The 21182-nt window shown below is 41.3% G+C and overlaps 1 protein-coding gene across 1 annotated transcript in view; it reads right to left on the bottom strand.

Annotated features, from left to right (window-relative positions):
• LOC107120193 (collagen alpha-1(XXIII) chain-like) overlaps positions 1–15730 on the bottom strand; it is a gene marked incomplete at its 3' end in the record, with an annotated part of 65054 nt that extends 49324 nt beyond the window's left edge. Inside the window, exons 1-4 of the mRNA XM_015422840.1 lie at positions 15629–15730; positions 14376–14402; positions 10573–10599; positions 8777–8803 (exon numbers count right to left, since the gene is read on the bottom strand). Of these exons, the coding sequence (XP_015278326.1) occupies positions 8777–8803; positions 10573–10599; positions 14376–14402; positions 15629–15730 (183 nt within the window). The remainder of the gene's footprint in view (positions 1–8776; positions 8804–10572; positions 10600–14375; positions 14403–15628) is intronic.
• Between the last annotated feature and the right edge of the window lie 5452 nt (positions 15731–21182).

Genomic DNA, 21182 nt, shown 5'->3' with positions numbered 1-21182 from the left:
CAATTTCACCCCCTTCCTTCCTATTGCAGCCTCCTGAGCCACATGGTTACAATAAGTCCCATGGCCCCCAAAATAAACTTTCTTGGGATCAGAAATGACTGTTGGGGGGAAGGGAAAGCCAGGAAAATTAAACTGTCAGCACATTCCACTGCCACACTGGATCCAACCCATAAGGTACACAATAGGCACGATCCAGAGAAATGTGCAGCCAACTGTGTATGTTCAGAGATAATTTTTTAATTTTGTTTTCCTCAAACTGCAGTCTTTTGTCCTCAAGTGACAAAGCAATTTGAAATTTCAATTAGTATCCATGCAGATTTGAACACAGTATGGCAATTTCCTTATGTGGAAATTAAAATGCTCTAATACTGGTATCCATTATTGTTTAAATGTGCAAAACACTTTTGTCTCAATCCTGTTCACTGCATCTCTACAATGACCACCATTACTTCTGTTCTGCTGATAATTCAGCTAAAAGAGAGGCTTGCTAAAGTGAGCAGAATACTGATACCATATCTCTGGCTACCAACGATCATTATTGTAACCTAGATTATAACCTGCTGTGAAAAACAAGAACCCAAGCATCCAAGGAGGAACTATTTCAGCATATGGAGATGGCATTAAACCCCCCCCCCCCTTGAAAAGACTGGATCATAAAATTCTTTATAACATCTGGACAGGATGTCCACAGTGACAGACTTGTATTTAATGTCATCCTGCTATAAATCAGAAACTTAACTATATGGGCCAGGCTTGACATCCTTGGGAAGTTCCAGTTTAGAAAATCTCCTTTCTGACTTCTAAGATGAATAACTGGGTTTAAGACAGAATGGCTTCCTATTTTCTTATTAAAAGTTTTGCAGTTACCATTATTATTTGCAGTAGGCATACTAAAGCTATAACGATCCTGAAAATAAAACATTACAAAATCACAGCTGCTTTCCAGCATGGATTTATCCAATAAACCAGAAAGCAAGATCTTGACCAGTTTTCAAATTCTAATTTTCAAAATTCAGTTGCTGTGACCAAGAAAAGATTCAGCTAGTCAGGAAATGAAATTGGCTCATTAAATTTATTTTAAAAAACCCATTTATTATGGAAAGCTAAGCCCTGATGGACCAAAAATAGGATTTGGGAGATAAAACGCAGTGCCTTGGTTTATGTACAGTTCTATGCACCTCTGTTATTATGGATATAAGCAATTCTGGTCAGTGACCAAAAGGATTTCACATTATTGTGACATTCACTGAGGCTGAATTGTGCTAATGTCAAGTGCTGAAAGAGCATGTATGCTTTCTTGGAAGCAACCACTCTATTCTCTCAACATGATTACATTAAGCCGTATGTGTAGGGTTGCCAGCTCTGGCTTTGGAAATACCTGGAGATTTTGGGGGTGGAGCTTAGGTAGGGCAGGGTTTGGGAAGAGGAGGGACTTTGGCAGGGTATAATGCCACAGAGTAGACCCTCCAAAGCAGCCAATTTCTCCAGGGGAATTGATTTTGGTCACCTGGAGATCAACTGTAATAGCAGGAGATCTCCAGGTGCCACCTGGAGGTTGGTAACCTGAATTGTAAGTGTGATGGTTATCCAAATAATGGTTTGTTTCTACTTTATTGTAGTATAACGGCTACTACTGAACAACAAACACACAATTCTGATACCAGTAGTCCTGCTACGTGGTCCACTTTGTTTATTAATTACAATTGTTAAGAGGTATTATTAGAATGTAAAAGGAGAAAAGAAAAGGAGAATAAAATGACAGAAATGAAAGAGACGTTATTAGAACGTAAATTAGAACAGTAAAAAAAGAAAAACCTCACAAGAAAACACCGCAAACCACAGGTCTATAAGCAATTCTACCTTAAGAATTCGTCGGCTAAAAATATGCTGATCAGAGAGAAATCCATGACTGAGGCGAGGAAAAGCCATCTAGTCAATGTGTTGCAGGAAAGACAAAGAGGTCAAGACAAATGTTATGATGAAAGAGTGAATTTCAAAAGTTCATCCAGCATTATATAACAGAGGGATTCCAGTACTGAGTCAAGAACTGGTATTTTGGAAAACGTAGCCAAGAAACAGCAACAAAAATAGCTTTAAAATACATTCTTCACTAGATGCCATATGGGGTGGCATGACACCGAACATCTCTTCATTAGTTCAACATTCATTTCACAGCTGCAAAAATAAAACTAGCCATTCTTATTCATTCCATTACTTCATAGTGATAGCATTCTCAAAGGGATAACAACATAATTTTACTTCAAGAGCCATAAGTTGATAGCAAAATTCTTGTACCATTGGGAAACTTCGTTTTGGAAGACTACTCAGCTAAATTTCAGCTGGCTGGTATTACCTAGAGAATATTTTTCTTGGGAGGAGGGTACATTTCGTGTTCCCATTTTGGACAGAGATGCTGAATTTGAATTGTTCAATTTTTATACTTTTCTAGCAATCAGGGTGTCTTGGAACATTTATGTACAAAATATCAGTTTTTGAGGACCTTTAAGATAAATTGAGGTCAGCTGCCTTGGTTATGGAATGCCCTCTCAGTAATTGTTTGTCTGGCTCCAGACTTTATGACTTTTCAGGACCAGGCTAATTTTTTTCCTTTTGTAATTTTCCTTTTGTTTTCACCCAGAACCTTTTAGATTGCTGATTTTTCTTGTGTACTGCTGTTATTCTTTTATATTTGTTGCTGCCGCTTATTGCTTTGCGGTGATGGTGGTGGAAAGTGCCATCAAGTCACCGCTGACTTATGTTGACCCTGTAGTGTTTTCACGGCATGAGACATTTAGAGGTGGTTTGCCATTGCCTGCCTTTGCGTCATGACCCTGGTAGTCCTTAGAAGTCTCCCATCCAAATAGTAGCCAGGGCTGACCCTGCTTAGCTTCCAAGATCTGATGAGATCAGGCTAGCCTTTGCTACTGATATGTACTCACAGGGGATCTCAATTATATCCACATATGTTAAGCCCTAAAATAACATGTAACCTCAGTTACCATGTATACTTAAACATGGTTTATATAGAAACTTAAGCCTGGCCGCCTTAACCGTCAATTCTTTCAGATAAAGGTAATTTATAACAGCCTGTTATAAAACAACTTGTTTTTTTAACATATTGAAAAAACCACAATTTACAGTATATGGTTGCAGAGGTGGGGTTTTTTTTATTTTCATAGAAAGAAACAAAAATGAATGTGATAAAAACATCTCCTAAAATATCTATATGGATCAAATCCTAAATCTCTAATTCTGGAATCAAATAATTTACCACTGACATAGAAGTTGGTCGATGAGAAGTGTGGACAAGAAACAAAAAACTGAAACCAGATGCATTCCTCCTCTGTTTTGATAAAGGATGGAATAGTTTAGTCTACGACATAACGGAAAGATTGCTAGTTGCTTTGACTGAGAAGGTCGGTTGATTCCCAAGTTGCATTTAGCATATCTCACACAGATGTCTTTCAGCCTCTTCATATGACTGCTGTCCTGAGGCAAGTGTTGTGAAAGTAAATGTAGAGTGGCCCTGTTCATACGAGGCGGTTTGGGCCGGGAGGGGAACGGAACGGGGGCGAAGCAAATGGGCGCGATCCCACAGCAACATCTGGCCAGCGTTGCCTGCCCATCCCTGATCCGTCCCAACCGGCGATAAAGCGCACTAAAAAAGAACCACCTACCTAGGTGGTTGTATCCAGTGCAGTGCCTCAAGCCGGGATATGGGATCAGCCGGCCGCTCTTGCGGCGCCGCATCCTGGCCCCCGGCCGAACTGTGCATGCTCGAGCATGTGCAGTTTGGCAGCCTCCCCCTCCCCCCTGACTCTTCCTCCCCGGCATCTGATCGTGCCGGGGAGCAACGGCGTGCGGTGCACGGGATCCGTGGGATCCCGCCCGCGCGGCTCTATTTTGGTGCGGCTCTATTTAGCCACGCTTTGACGGGTGTTTTCCCTGCCGTGTGGCAGGGGCCAATGATTTGCTTAAATGCATGAATGACTCAAATCTTAGCTGAAAAACAGTCTAACCTCTCACTACTGATCTTGTTTGATATTAACTTCCAGTAATGCCAGAGTACTTGCACACATTAAAAGGGGAAAACATTAAAATATTTCATAGAAATACTAAGCCGGAGCTGAGCCAGGATAATTAAGCTGGAAACAATTGGACATCACCTTGAGTAATCAAGGCTGCAGTCCTAAGAACACTTACCTGGAAGTAAGCCCCAATGAATAAAATGGGACTTCCTTCTGAGCAAACAGGCACAGGAAACATCCTTTAGAAGTTGGTTGGCAAGGGATGGAACCCTGAGTTTCTCCACGTCCTATTTCTACCAGCTTTGACATAGAGAGGGCTTTTGCAGCTTGGTGACACTTTTCTCATAGCTTGGTTTGAATGTTATTCTGAGCAATGGTGCCAATACAATCAGGTTAATGGCTCCATTCACTTTAACATTTAAAATATTTATATACTGTTGATCCATAGCACTGGGATGGGGAATCAGCCACAATCAGGGCAAAATATATTGCTTTTGGAAATACATGGATATCAGCTACAAGTGACATAACAGTGCCAGTGCTTCACAGTAAATATCACTTGCATTCATTTTAATTTTACTTCGTGCATAGCTAAGAAAAAACTAATTACTCTTAGATTTTATATACATGTTGCTCATTTTCTCTGTTACTTATATTTTTAAGTATACTACAGCAGCTGTCAAAAAAGTTATGTATAGTATATTTATTATGCAGTTGTTCAATTCCTTACCTTTTTTTGTATACAGAGACATCATTTTTCAAACTCAGTAAAAGCTACAGTCAGGTACAAGATTAATGCTAACACTTGACAGAGTTCCACAAAATAACATAAACTTTTCTCCACAGAAAACCAGTCACTGTAAATGATGAATGTTTCAACCCAGAATTCTGTCCCATAAAAAGCCTTGTCCAATTTCAGAATAAAGGACTCTGAATTCCATGTTCAGAGGCAGCATGTCTTCAAATACAGTTGCTGGCGGGAAACTATGGGGTCGGGGAAGGAGTGCTCTTGCATTCATGCCCAGTTTATAAGGCTTTCCAGAAGCATTTGGCTTGCCACAGTTGAATAAAAAATGCTCAACAAAACGAACTCTTGGCATGATCAAGCAGGGCTCTTTTATATCCCTCGTTTATACTTAAAACATAGACCTCTTTTTGCCCTTCACACTTGCCCTCTTGGCAATTCATGAACTCAAACTTTTAGCAATTCACATGCTGGGACTTGTGTGCTGGTAGTCTGTTCAAACTGCATGTATGACATACCTGATACAACTGTGACTGTTTCGATTTTAAATCAGAAGTAGGAAATCTGGGGAAATTTATAACATTGCCATGTAGAGGGGGGAAATATACTATCTTAGTGCTTTTCTCTAAGAAACGTTTTGCCACACAGACCAAATCAACCTGTGAAATAGTAATGTTCTGCAGAAGTTAGCATAATTCATGATGTGCTAAAGGGGAAAAAAAGAAAATTATATGAGGACTACTTTGTCTGAAAACTGAATCTTTTAGAAAAATTGTTCTTTTTTGGAGTCATCAACAGCCCCTAATTATTCTTCCGTTATTGTCACCAGATAATGAAATCTACAGTAATGTATCCTTCCATGTAAAGCCATGGAATAATTTTAGGAAATAAAGTCTAAAGGCTAAAGAAAAGACACTGCCCAAGTAAGGGAAAAAATAATTCAGGCCAGATGGTGTCAAAGGAAAGAATGTCCCAGAAACTGTATGAAAAGAAGGACTGAGAGGCCAAAGTGATGTCCTAAACATCCAGAAACATTTTATTTTGTACTTGTATGTGTGAGAGAGAATCAAACAGTTAGCACCATAATCTGATTACTTCACAGTCCTGCTGAGAGGCCAGAGTTAGGCTTTCCCAAGGGATACAAAACACTGAGGCATGAACATATTTCATAACATGAACACTTCTAAATGCAGGTTGCTTTTATGTGTAACTGGTAACATCTGGGAACTGCTTGCAAATGTTTTCCTTTCTGTTAAAACATAAGACAGTTTCTGAATAAATTGCCTGAGAATGGTTTATGTTTAATGCAAGGCTATGGTGCTTCTTTAGGCACAATGTTGGATCTCACACCAACAGTTACTAAACAACGTTTTGCTAGTGTTTTTCCAGGTACAATCCTGTTTTAGGATTTTACATTGATGTAGTTTTCTTCATAAACTAGCACAAAGTTTTCTACATGACCAGTTTGAAGATCATAGTACAGGTCTGAGAGAAGTTTCTGAACCCTCTTTTATAAGGTGCTTGCAGATATAATTTGGACAGTATAATTTGGTGCAGTATTATATAATGTAAACAGTGCAGCTCTTCTGATAATGCACAGGAAGCATTTCCCCTACAGAACATACTTTACAGTAGCCTGTGAGCTTACTGTACAATCTGGCAAATTAATTCCCCATATCCTCAAGATTAGAGACCATGGAGAAGACATAGTTTGTTTCACAAAAAGCTTCTAATGTATAAAGGTTTTGAATTATAAAGTAAAAGGATGCTGGAATGCCATCAGAGCAACAGCATGTAATATTTAAGTCTTTTCTGTTAATCACAATGAATCTGGGCCCCATCCCTTCTGTATTACTTTCTGCATGAGGGCTACCATATTACTGAGAAACCCAGAAACATGCAAGATTCTAGATACTCCACTTGGTATCCACTAAGACTACTATGGTCCCTGCCACACGGGGGGGAAAAAGAAGACCAAAAGAGACACGCAGCGGCGGGATCACATAGATCCCCTGAGCCGCTGCGAACTTCCTCCCCGGCACGATCAGATGCTGGTGGAAAACCACAGAAAGAAGAGCGTGGCAGCCGAACTGCGAATGTGTGCGCATGCGCAGTTCGGCGGGGAGCCGGGATTGATACGCACAATAGGCGCAGCAGCGATCCCACGGCCGCGCTTGCTGCGGTGCTGCAGGTAAGTCCTCCTCTGTAGGTGGTTCTTTTTTGCAGCGGTGTTTCCGTGGTTAGGTACGAATCGGGGACGGGTGTGCGCCGCTTCCCAGATGTTGCGGTGAGATCGCGCCCGTTTGCTGTGCCCCCAATCCGTCCCTCTCCCGGCCCAAAACCTTCCGTGTGACCGGGGCCCATATATACAGAATTCTTAACAGAGCCTTAATACAAAATACAAACTTTGAAAACAGTTTTGTATTTGAGCTTTCCTTTTTATTTGCCCCCTCCTCTTTTTTCTTGCAAACATCTTTGGTCATGAAGGTTTGAAACTAGGGTTGCCAGCTCTGGGTTGGGAAATACTTGGAAATTTTGGTGGTGGAGCTTGAGAAGGGCGGGGTTTGGGGGAGTGGAGGGACTTCAACGGAGTACAGTGTACTGCCTGCCATAGTACTGTCCCTTCCAAAGCAGTCATTTTTCTCCAAATGAACTTGTCTCCTCTCTGTCACCTGGAAATCAGCTGTAATAGCAGGAGATTTCCAACTACCACCTGGAGGCCGGCAACCCTATTTGAAACTTACTTTACAGTGAAATCCAAGTAAAGAGTTGGCCAGTCTGCTAGCTGACTCTGCTCATACCTTGAATAAAAATTTGTTGGTCTTAAAGGTGCCACTGGACTCAAACTTTGTTCTACTGCTTCAGACCAACACGGCTACCCACCTGGATCTACTGCATCAGTTTTACATTTCCACAAGCTAGGCTTTTTTTTTTTTAAGACTGTAAATAACAGATCTATTAAAATAGTGGCTCTGGTTTTATTTATCAGCCTGCTTCTGATCTGTAACTTCACTGTTGTTAAGATGTTAAAAAAATCAAAATAATTTCCAGGACACCTCAGTTATTATTTTTTTTAAATATCAGGAAATATTTTCTCAGTCAGTGCTCAGTTTCTCATATAGACACACACAAGACACTTAATAAAACAGATTACAAATCTGGGCATGGGAAGGAGATGGGAAGGAAAAGAACTATTTTTTGCCTACAAACAAAAGTATCTTTTTTAGTTCAGTGAAAGCATATGTTCTCATGTGGGCATGCATATTGTTTGTACTGGATTCAGTCCCACTCTGTAAAATTAAGCTCAACGAGAACAAGTCACTGAAAGTAAGATATCCATATGCTTGATTGTAACTGCTTTAACAAAAGCTTGATTAAATTCTTACTTTTATAGTTAAATGAGGCAATCCTATGGATAAAGATCAAGAAGAGATGAAACAAGTTCACAATCACTTTTCTGGTTGCGACGTGTTCTTTCTCTCCTTTTAACATTTTATCCAGCTGATGGTTGTTTCAGTTTAGGCTGGGATTTTCAAATAAATGCAAAATATTTTAAGGCACTGCATTTCCATCTCATGATGATAGTGATGACTTGCAGCACCACAGGCTCTTCTTCACAGAGTTTCACAAATCCCTCTCAAAGGCAGGCCCTGCCCCCCACCAAGCAGTTTACAGTCTACCAACTGTGATCAGACAACGGAGGGTGGGAAGAAAAAGGCTGGGGTAGCCAGAGGTTAATATGGACAAATGCAGCTTAACAAATTTGTTTACAGATCAGGGGATGAGAACTGATAACACTTGAATAACAGATATTCTTTTTTTCTACTGAAAAAAAAATCTTACAATAGAAGCTTGAAGGGAGGAGTGACTATAATCCAGTTATAGTTTACATATTTGTACTTTGTCTGCTTTTGTTTTCATGTACAACAACTATACTATATTTCTGTTTATCACAGTCAAATCTCAAACTTCAGATATGTTCATAACTAGTAATGGTGCTTACCCGAGGGCCAACGTCCCCTTGATCACCCTATAAAACAGAAAAAGGACCATTTCCTCTTGTTATGGTTCATTTATCATTTCTAGTGTCACTTGGATGGGAAAAAATTTATTCATTACATTTTTATCCTGCCTTCACAGGAAAAAAGGCATTCATAGATTGTTCTGTCATCTGTTTTACCCTCAAAGATCCCTGTGAGGTAAATTAGGCCAAGAACAAGTGACTGGCCCAGAGTCATCCAATGAGAATCATGGCTGAGCCAGGATTTGAATTCAGGTTTCCCCAGTTCAAGCCCAATACTCTAACCACTAAACAACACTGAGTCTATATCCTTTACATCTCTCTCTCTCTCTGGGTGCGTTCAGATGGGGCATTTAAGCCGGTATAGAAGCCAGTTAGAAACGGAGTACTTACGCGCGATCACACGCACAACATCTGCCTTCCGTCCCTAACCGTTGCCAACTGTCGCAAATACCCCTTAAACCAGTGTAGTTTGCCACTAGGTACCCAAGTGGTGTTTTCCTGAGTGCTCTAGTTCTAGCCGCATTTCCCCTGTCTGATTGCTCTCTAGTGGTGTCTAGCCACTTCCGCTGGGAAGCCCGAGGCTTCTGCTTTTCGCCCACCATTTTTTTTTTAGCCTCAGCGATATGCGCTTGGGCAAAGCTTCGCCCCAGCGTTAATTAAAAAAAAAAGTGATTAGTTTTAGGCTTCGGATGCGTCCAGGACCTCACAGAGGCTAGTTTTGCTGTAAAAGTTTAAAGGGCAGTGTTCCTTCAGGGCATGATTTTCGGGATAGGGTTTCTGCGCCTGCGCAAAGATCTCAAATCTGTGGATGGCTGCCTATGTGCATGCGCAAAATGTAAAAAATAAATAAAAACCCCATCAACACGTGCTGCTGCACGCCTAGTGTGGATGCCCGGGAGCGATGTGTTGCGCGGTGAGGGAGGTGAGTGTGACCGCGCTTGCCCCGGACCAAATTAGTCCACTTGGAACCGGAGCAGTTTAAACCACTCCCGGCAGGCCGTCTGAACGCACCCTCTCTCTCTCTCTCTCTCTCTCTCTCTCTCTCTCGCTCTCTCCCTCTCGCTCTCTCACTACTCTCTCTCACACACACACACACACACACACACACACACACACAGCTCCTTAAGATAGAATCAGAACAGGCTCTTAGTTTTCACATGCTTCCTGTACATCTTACACATTGTTCGAAGTGAAGGAATGATTCTTTGAGGTGGACTCAGAATGGTTTGTTTACAATGAAGAAGATGTGTGTGCGTGTGTAACACTGTGGAAATGTAATATCACATAAAAACTGTAGTATTCTCAGGCACAAAAAGCACTGCAAACCAGTAATTTGCAAACTGTGGTTCAGGAACAATAAACTAGGGGCAAATATTACACCACATTGGATCCACTGACTGTAATTTAGTTGCACTGAGCAGTTGTGGGGGGGAGGGGTCCCAAATGAAGACAGTATTTGGGAGAATTCCCCCCCCCCTTTCTCTGTTTCTTGAGAAGGTTTTTTCCCCTGATTGGAAATATCAGCCCTTCTTGCTTTAGGTTCCAGTAGGGGGAAAAAGACAGGTACCTATATTGTTCACCATTGTTTTGTGTAGGGTGGCCCTGATTTAGAAGCTTTGTGAAAGGATCAGCAAATTAGTGACCTGTATCCAATAGACAACAGGGGACAAAAGCCACATGAAAGACTATATGAAGAAATAATGTGATCTCATTTACTAGAATGTTTATGAACCAACCTCATAAGGAATTTAAAGTTAGTTTTCTGATAATCTTACCTTATCCCCTTTTGGTCCTGGAGGCCCCTGTAGAGTTTAACAAGAAAACAATAAGCTCATAGCTCATTAATCTATAGTTTTGACTGCAATTTCCTCTTTCTAGTGTTAACCAAAGCATATTGTTATAGCATGGGCATTCATCCTTAGGGCTGCCAAACCCCCGGTCCAGCTGGGGGTTCCCCTGATTTTTGGGACTTCAATCTGCTGCTGGCCAGCTGGCAGGCAGGGGAAGCCCCACCCCCAAACAGGGACATTGTTGCATGACATTCCTGTCATGGTGATGTCACCTAGAAGTGATGTCATTGCGCTGCTGATGTTGGGGGCTGCCGCTCTAGTTTTTCGGCAAACTCTATGGCTTTGAGGGCAAAAAAGATCCCAGACAGCAGCCCAGAGCTCCACACTGGCAGCAAGGTATGACCTGGCAACCCTATTTATCCTAGACTTGGTTTTCCCCCCAATTATTAGTTATAATAATTACAAAAATGGGCTCCTTTGAAATTATGTAACAAATATGAAAACCAAACAATTCCCCCATCTAAACAGCTTGTATTGAAAATTTCCCATGATTTCCTTTCATTTTGTTCATTTCATTATTACAGTCTATTTCTCTCAGCTGGCAGGAGGGGGGTGCTTACAGGCAGGGAAACTAGGCCTAGGACTGCGTTGCTGGCAGCATGGTGACGTCACTTCCAGTGAGCACTGGAAGCCATGTCATCACGTTGCCAATGACACAGGGACACTCTGGTATTTGGGCAAAAACATTATGGTTAAAATGACTTCTACCATAGAGTTTTTGCCCAAATATCAGAGTATCCTTGCATCCCTGGCAATGTGAAGATGTCAATTCAGGTGCTCACTAGAAGTAACACTGCTGGCGATGCAGGCTTAGACCTAGTTTTCCTGCCTGTAAATCCCCACCTCCAATCCCACCCCTTGCCAGTTTACCTGGCAACCCTATGCAGCCAGCACTTTCGTAACAAGGGCATAGAGAGAGCTCAGTGTTTCTCAGGGAGAGGGGAGGGAATGCTCTGGGTGAGACTGCAAGCTGTAGCCACTGAGAATACATGCGTATGTGAAGTATTCTAATCCTGAAGGATATGCTTTCCTCTATTCTCCCAATTCCTGCCCTCTTGTGCCAAATTTCTTCTTGCAGTCTGCACTCTCCTGCATGCCTGCTGCTCTTATCCCCCTCTCAAGCAAGTCTACCTTAAGGTCCTCTTCCTCCTGCAGCCCGCTCGCCCAGATGCCTTGTTCCACCAAATGCCCTGGCCTTATCAGTCTGCCTCTCCCTTATGCTACTATTCTTCAAGCTAAGTGGCTGCAGTGCTGTCTGTGTTACTCTTTGGACTTTTTCTCTTTGTTCTGTCTTTCTGAAATTTGGCAGTGTGTGTGTCCTTGGGAAATAGTACAGAACCCCAATTTGGATGGACAAACACGAAGGTGCAGACTGAGGAAAGTGTGTGTGTGTTCCATTCAAACCAATGGAAAATAATAATGAAACAGAAGGAAGGAAGGAAGGAAGGAAGGAAGAAAGGAAGGAAGGAAGGAAGGAAGGAAGGAAGGATGGATAATGGGAACAAAACAATATAAAACAGTTCATGAACAAAACAGTCCCTTTTTGAATTAGTAACAAAAACAAAAGAAACAAAAAGCAAATCTACTGTATACCCAACCTGTTTTTATTTACTGCTGCCTCAGTGAGCAGTAGAGGTGCCAACTCCAGTTTGGGGAATTCCTGGAGATTTGGGAATGGAGCCTAGGGAGGGTGGGGTTTGGGAAGGGAGAGACCTCAGTGAGGTATGATGCTGCAGAGACTGCTCTCCAAATCAGCCATTTTCCCTGAGGGAACTTATTTCTGTGGACTGGAGAACAGTTATAATTTCAGGTCCCACCTGGAGGTTGACAACTCTAGGTAGTTTAACTAGGTTATAATTAGACTCAAAGTTTGAGTCCAGTGGCACCTTTAAGACCAACAACCCAAAAAGCACACAAAAACTTATACTAGAATAAAACTTTGTTGGTCTTAAAGGTACCACTGGACTCAAACTTTGAGTCTAATTATAACCTAGTTAAACTACCTAGAGTTGTCAACCTCCAGGTGGGACTTGACTTTTTAAATTACAGAAATGGAGGCTTTGGTATATATTACCACAGCTCCATCTCCTGTGTAAAACATGTCCAGGAGACCAGCTAAACCTGGACTGTAAATTCTTTGCCTTTCATTGTTCAAGACACTGAAAATATAAGCAGCATGGTTTGTACACTATCTGTAAGTTGTCCAAGTGGCGGAACAGTCCTGCTCTGACCTGGAGGCCATATCCATTGTGCCTTCCAAGGTTTTCCTAACACCTGGAATGACTTTTCTCTCTCTCTGTTCAACTGCCACCACCATTTGGCCTTAGTAGGAGTTGCCCACTGGGAGGGCCAGGGCTCCCAGCTTCCCATCTAAGTTCTGAGGCCTTGCCTTTATATTTCCCGCTATCCAGTGGCTGGTTATCACAGGGACTGCTTACTGCTTTGTGCACCACTAGGGGAGTAGCCACTTGCCAACTGACTCAGTTTATATATCACTCAGCTTTCTCTTTCTCCCACTGTCTACCCCTCCCTTTTTTCTTTTAAGCGAAATACCTCCCCTTTTTAGGGGAGCCAATAAAACCTTTATTAAAAAAAAATACAGTGGAGGTCTACATGGTACAGAGAACCACTACCAGTATCAAAAGTTATGAAGCATTTATTAAAAAGAAATGTTCATACGCATACTCTTAAAGCAGCATCAGATTGAGCAAGGGATTCAAAAGAAAACAGTAAAATGCAATTTCTTCATCCCTCCCTGCATGCCCTAGCAGATGTTCAATATAAGGCAGGCTCCTTAGCTTAGAAAGTTACTAGATGTTCTACAGAGTTTCTGTCACTATGAAGCCTCTTTCAGGTGTGTAGCCTAGCACATGGTAATGACTGCCTCCCACAAACCTCAGTTAAGAGTTCTGTCTGCCTCAATGAAATCAGCACAAAAAACAGTCACTTCCTTGGTCCCAGGAGTTTTATCATTTTTCTTTCTCCTCCAACTGACCAGGCTAGGCCAGGTCAAAGAAGCTTTTCCTAACGTCTCTAGGAATTTCCTCCTGAAGTCTTTCTAGTACTTAATTCCTCCAAATCTCTGTTCTCTACTTGGGTGAGGAAGGGAAGATTGATCACCCCATTGTCTCTTACTAAACCTATTAGCATTTCTAAAAGGGTGGCTGAGGTGAGGCTGCAAAGAAACTGAATTGACCTTCCCCCTCCTGCCTATTCTCTGCCAAGAGAAACTTTTTAAAACTCAGAGTGAAAAATGCATTTCTTCACAGTCTATAAATAACTTCCAGTTAAAATGATGTCTGCACAATTTTTTTGCAACTGGCAATAGAAGATTTCAAACAGTATCCTCTTCTGAGCATGAAAGCCAGTGCCACACAGATACCCAGGAGACCCAGTCCTTGAATAAATAGGATACCTTCTGTGAAAGTTATTACTTCATACTGTCAACATGTTTGTGAAATGAAGACACTCTCACTTACACTAGTAGGCTTTCATGTGGATACAGAGTTGCCTGTTTGAATGCTGTTAAATGTAAGATCAAGGGGGAACTTAACAGCAAGATTCTCAAGATACTAGTAAAACCATATTAACAAGTCCACATTGAAGTAAATTATCGGTGGAAATTATACAACTGCATAGCAACAACTTTTCATCATTATTCTGTGACAATCTAAATAAGGGTACTTGTTTAGTTCATCCATGTTTACATTACTCAGAACATTACTTACTGGCTTGCCATCCAAACCAAGAGGGCCCTAAAACAAAAGAACAAAGGAGTAGGTTACAAAAGGATATTAATTTGGAACTCAAGAAATCCTGATTTATCCTGAAGACTTTTCCATATGATCATCTGTGGTGATCTCCAGTTGCATTTTAGACTTTGCACAACAGTCCTGAAAATCCCTTCCAAGGTCAATAGTACAATACCCCATCTTCAGGTAATAGACAAGGGTGAAAACAAACTTTCTATGGGGGATAGCTGCCTCCACCTTTTAAAAAGCCTTCTTAGAAGAGCACTTCAGAAAAAAAGTGTGGCAGGGAAGATTATAACATAACAGAAAAGCTGTATAACAAGTCACGAGTTGGTATTTGCAAAATCAACAAAGAATTGAATGTTCTTCCCTGGGGATTGTAAAACGTAAGATGGGTGAACAAAACGAAGGTGGCAGAGGATGGAGGAGGTTGTGTCACCTGTTACTAACCAAGTCACATGAGGTATTTATGATGCTCTTGTAAACCTATCTCACACAATAATAATACAGATTAATGTACTATTAGGAGGAAATAGTGTGATGTAGTTCTGAATAATGGGAAAATGTCACGTCTTCATAAAAGAAGTAAAGCCTCGAAAGACAACATATAGGCTGTATACTTCAAATGGAAAAATGCACATTTATTGGACAAAAATCTGACTATGCAAGAAAACAACCCAGATGTGTTTACATTGGATCTTAATTATTTATCAATATTTTGGTTGCTTTCCAAGCACACCTTTCCATCCCCTTGTAATATTTCTTAAAATAAAAAAAAATGGTTCAACCTTGTTATACAGTAAGTGGGTACTCTTCATTTGCAGACTGCCCCATATAACATCTACTCATTCATTTTTAAAAGATTAATAATTAACAGTGATAAAAAGCAGGTTTGCCATATTTCCCAGAAATCTGAATATTAACAGGAATTAAGAAGATGCATATGGCACCTAGGATTCTCAACCAGCCTAGATTTTCAGCCTCCATTTGAAATAGAAATCTGATGTGCGGAAATAAGTATCCGCACGCAGGGGGCATGTTCGGTATTAGATATATAGATTAACATAGATCTCTCCTTCGCACCCTTTTCTTTGTTTTGGCTAACCTTTAGCTACTTTTTAACATTTACTTGTGAATGCTACAGTGCATTGAGGGGGCATTATATTGCACAAAATGATCTTGATTAAGACTATAGGATCTACCTAGTGACCTCTAGAAGAAGGATATACCTGATACCCCCATACTTCTCTGCCAGCCGTAGGTACAGCTGTGAAAGTCATGGTGGTGAACAGGTTCTGCTCCCTGTTCTTTGGCACTCCAGGGGTGATCATTGTATTTCCTGTTTCTGTTTCTTAAGGTACGAACTGGAAAAATAGAAGAGACTCACTTGTTAACAATGTACCACAATTTTAAAATGAGGTGTGGGCCTATGAGAAATATGATGACTTACTGCCAAAAAAACACACGTTACAATATAGGACATCAGAGAGAGAGAGCTGATTGTTAGCAGGTGTTATGGAGCTAGGGTAGGAGTTAGTTTCAATGTCAAATGGAATTAGATTACTTTCACATATATTCCAATTGTGTGATTTTTATGATTCATACTGTATACTAGGTAGGATGGGTGATGTGTAAGGAGGAAAGTGGCTTAGGGCAATCTGATTGCAACAGAAGTGATGTGGACAACAAGGGATAGATCTAAATAAATAGAGAGGAGATTTATTGGGAAAAAGGGAGGAGGGAATTCCAGAACAACTTGGGGGCTTCTCTGTGTGTGCATACTGGCTATTGTAATGGATGCTATTAACTGCAGTGAGAATTTTTATACACTCACACATCCCACCCGCACAAACACATCCTCCACCACTGAACTGTGGCCTCTTCACGAAGTGTATGAAATCATTTCCTAAGTACCTGAAATAGCTTTTTTGTACTTTTGTACTTATATTGTTATGTGGAAGTATTGGTCAGAATTCAGTAATTTACTCTTGCAGATTATTCAATGTGCTGTTGCATACTAGGGATGAACTGTCAGTTCTGGGAAATAATTTTCCACAGCTTTCTCGGTGGGGTTTTATGAACTATGCACATCATACTGACAATCTGATTGTCAATCTGCTATCCTTGATCAAATCTCCTGATGTATTTAACCTTAAAAAACAAAAGGGGTCCCACTTTTGTGTCAGAACTAAAGAGCTGTGAAGTGGAGGGTATCCTTCGTCCCCTGATTATTTTTCCAGTGGTAAGTCTCTGCCACCCAATTCCCATTGTAGTGGTAGGGAAAAAAGACAGGTATAATAAGGTACCTTATATTTCCCTTCTTGGGTTAGCAGCAATTTAGAAGGATGGATTTCTTTCAGGAAAATGGTGAGGGTGAGAAAAGTTATTTCCCCACCATCCAGAGCCACATCCTAGTTCAAATCTGGGGTCCCCATGGCTGCCCTTTAACATTCAAATATATTGGGAGGATCATGGGTCTGAACATGAAGTTCAGCCCTGCAAAAGTCATTTTTGGGTAATTTCATACATTTGAATCAGTACAAGAGAAAGCTGTCCACTCTTTCAATCTTGCTTATTTCCCTCCAGTACACAGAGGTATCTCAAGTTGCTTTACACTGAGCCAGATTTTGCTCCAATTAGCTCGGCATTATCTACTCTGACAGGCAGTAGATGTGCTCTAGTGTCTCCAGCATGGAAAGGCCCTTCCCCAAACCTGCTCCTTTAATTGGAGATGCCAGGGATTGAATCACAGACCTGCTTGTGAAAATATCCTCTAACCACTGAACTGTGGCCTCTTCCCAAATGAATACGGAATATATGAAATACTTTCCTAAGTACCTGAAATCATTTGCACATGGCACGTTAACTTCCTGAATCACCCTCTCCAGACTGACATGTACAGGGCTGGCCCTCCACTAGGCAGCCCTCCTTCCCTCTACTGTGCCTTGTCTGACTATGGCGGACAGTGAGGGAGCAAGTGGGGCAAGAAGGAAAATGGTAGCCTCTCCCCATGGAACTGAGGACGGTGGGAACTATCTTCCCACTTCCTTATGGTGGGCACAATCTTCTTGTCTCTCCACAGTCCACAGGGGGGGGGGGTAAGGAGGGCAGGTACCATATTCCCACCTTCCCACACCATGGGGGTGGGGTGGATTGTCTGCCCTAGCCTAGGACATCCAAAATCTTTGGGCCTGCCCAGTATACATATTGCCTCTACCATGTCCCGAACCAGCAACATATTTTATCTCTCTTCCCTTTTTCCTATTTTTTTAAAATATCCAGGCTAAGGAAGCATTCTGAGAAATTCAAAGCAAGCTCACTATGGTGGGCCTTTTAACTGGCCCTAATAAAGGTATTATGCTGTATGGTATTGTTGCAATATGGATTCTTCCCTGTACTGTCCTTGTTTTGAAAACTGGAATGGGCTCCTTAGTTCCACCATCTCCTTATCTTTGCATAGCAAACATTACCTTGTTAGTATTTTGCTAATATTCCAAACTGTTTACCTTTGACATCACATTGTTGCATTATGCAATACATATCTAAAGGCCCTTTCCTCTCTTTATATAAGAGTTGGTCTCTTGCAGCCAACAGAGAGAGGTCATGACAGTAAGATGAAGGAGAGAAGAACTCATAATTTAGTCTAACAATCCTGCTTTCCTTGGCATTGTAAAATGGTCAGTCAGGAAGCTTTTCTGTGGCTTCTTCTTTCATACCTTTATTTTCTTGGCTGATACACAGATAAAATTCTTCTAAGACACTGATTTTCATATAAATATTTTGTCACCCAGATTTCTGGGAATCTGATATGGCAACCTTATGCAACTGTAAAGTTAAAGGCATTTTACACAAGTATGAAGAAATAAGCACTGACAGTAGTGACATGATACATTTTAAAAGAGTCTCAAAGGTAGTAACAGAATTAATGATTTGGAAGGAGGAAAAAGATGGTAGCAAATGGCAGCGCGCTGACATCTAAGGCAACAAGAGAAATAGCAGCAAAAGCGGTAGAAGCGCATGCTTGATCAGATCTCCCCTACTGCTTAGAATTCCTCCCAAACTTTGTTTTGCTTTTTAAAGTAAAAGCATATGTTAAGAGAATAGTGTCCACCTACAAAGAGCCACTCAATAAAAGAGAATATTCTAAACAGATTATAACACAAACAATGTGAATTGTTCCCTATAAGCAGGATAACTAGCATATCTGTAGCTACAGGTAGCAGTTAGGTGACTGGAAAAATAAGTATGTTTGAAAACTTTAGCCGATGCTCTTACTGCACAGTTTGTACTGAACACGAGGGGGAAAAAAATCCAACCAACACAGCCTTCATATAAGATACCCTGAACGGAAACATGGTTTGCTGAATTGTATTGTTTCTCAAGTGACTACGGAAACGTCTTTAATTATAACTAATTTCCACAAAGTACTTTCAGTAATTTTCTGTCATAGACCCAACTGTCCTGCATAGAGAAAAGCCACAACCATTTATGGATATTTATAGGATGAAGACATGAACCTCAAGTATCTTTAACGGGCCAGATAACGCGGAGGGAGATGTGCCTGTTCGCCCCGGAGCAAAATAAAGCACGGTAGCCTGATCACACGGTTCCCCGAGTCTCTGTGCTTAGGCTGCTAGCTGGCGATCACACAGTGATGCTGCAGCATGGCAAAGAAGCGGCACGATCACACCAGCATTTCGCATTTGTGCACATGCGCAGTTCCGCAGAGCAGCACTGCTTTCAGTTTCGTGTTTGTGCGCATGCGCTTACGAAAAACATCTGATTCGTGACGGGACGTGGACGGGATGCCACAGGATATTAGCGCTCCTGACATCAGACGCCCGCCTGTGCTGCGCGTTTTCCGAATACTAGTGCACTTTCCTTGGTACTTTTTAACTCTGCACCTTTGGCTGGACGCCACAGGTGCGCTACGCTTCCCAGATGTTGCTGTGTGATCGCGCCCCGAAAATCCACCCGACATTTGTGCCTTTCATGTGGCAAATTCTCTGTGTGACCGGGGCTGTGATTTATTATTTATTTAGGATATTTACGTAGTATATCCACTACCTAGATGATACTAATGTAGCATATCCACGATGTGCATTCACCTTTAAGAGTTCAGCACCCCAAGTAATAAAACTATTAAAAAGTCTATATATACACAACCATTCTTGTATAGAACTGTCATAAAACATCAAAATAAAGTTTCAGTCATCTGTTGGTGCCAGGCCACGTCTAGATCCTGAGTGACTGCATATGGGCGGCAGAAAATTTAAAAAACAAAAAACAAAGGCGGTGAATATAATTCCACCACTGGATACACAGGCAAACATTTGGCAATTGCTCCATCGATTTCCCATACTGCCACTTTGAATGGTAAAGTTGAATTAGGAGAAATCATTCTTTCTTAAGTGGAATAATATGGTGTGAGAGACCACATTCATTGACATCACTCCTTCAATTCAGGCTGTCCTTGTTTCAGACCCATAACATCCATCTGTAATGCAGATGGAAGTAGATCCTATACTGAGTCTCGAGAGATACGAAGGTTCGGCTATGCCATGAGCAAATCCAGAGGCGTTAGCTAGCTTTTGAAATTTTGGCAGACTGTCTCTTCTGGTTAATTTAGATAACATGTTAGCCACTTAACAGTTTATTTTGAAGAGATGTATTGTGGGGAAACATATAACTAAGACTTGCTTCTCAATCTCTTTACTGGGCTTATGTGTGTGGTCACAAGCATTATGTGGAGGCCCTATAGTTCCCTGGCATTTGAATCTGTGGCCCAAAGTCACAGGTTCTACCCAGGTTTTAAAATCTAGGATGCAAATCTACCCAGGTTAAAATCTAGGATGCATATCATGAAATTGTTCCTGGAAGTTCTGTACCTGGACTTATGATCTCATATCAAATGACTATTTTACCTCTCTGTTAATTTTGTTATCCCATCCTTCAGCCAAGGAGCAAAGGGCAGCACATATGGTTCCCTCCCTCCACCCATTTTACTCTCACAACAGTGCAGTGGGGCATGTAAGGCTGAGATACAGTGAATGGCTCAGGATCACCCAGTCTCCACGATCCAATGGACAGAAAAATACTACACATGGACCTTAGACACCCCATTCCACAGATTTTCTAACAGAGAAGAAAAGTACAATTTGCAGGTCTCTAGAATGGACTAACCTTAAAATAATGATTCTTGTAGAATGTCGTCAAAAACAGGGCTACCAGTTACACTCTGTAACATTTTTTTTTTTTTGGTGAACAGAAGGTCACAAGACTTGAATCAAAACAGCAAGCTTAACCTATATTTTAAAAACTGGACACATGTTGAATGAAAAACATACAAGAGTTCAGGATTTAGAACTTGCTTAGGAGATCCTAAAAGCAGAGAATACCAAGTAATTGTTGGAAGAGTTTAAATATGCAAAGGAAGTGGGGCACTGACTGTTTAGAGGAAAATAAGTAGGTTTATTTAAAGAACAAACTGTTATAGAATACAGAACAAAGAGAACTTTGACTGTCTAACCTAAGTGCTATGAGAGGAACAACAACAAGAAGGAAGCTCTGCAGTAGCAGGAAGTCTCCGGAAGAGCCAATCAGGAGACAGAAAGGGCATAATTTGTAATTGTGGGCAGTCCCTAATCTAGCTATGCTAACTACCAGTCCTTCAGCTGCCCCCCTGTAGGGTGAACTTCAGATCTTCTTCATAAGGCTGCACTACAGACCTTGCATATTCCAACAGTAATATCTTCGCAGGGACCTAAAGTCAAGGCATAGTGT

Source organism: Gekko japonicus, unplaced genomic scaffold (assembly GCF_001447785.1).
Source record: "Gekko japonicus isolate JY-2015 unplaced genomic scaffold, Gekko_japonicus_V1.1 scaffold4651, whole genome shotgun sequence".
In the NCBI taxonomy this organism is placed as follows: Eukaryota; Metazoa; Chordata; class Lepidosauria; order Squamata; family Gekkonidae; genus Gekko; species Gekko japonicus.
This window is presented reverse-complemented; position numbering and strand designations above follow the sequence as displayed.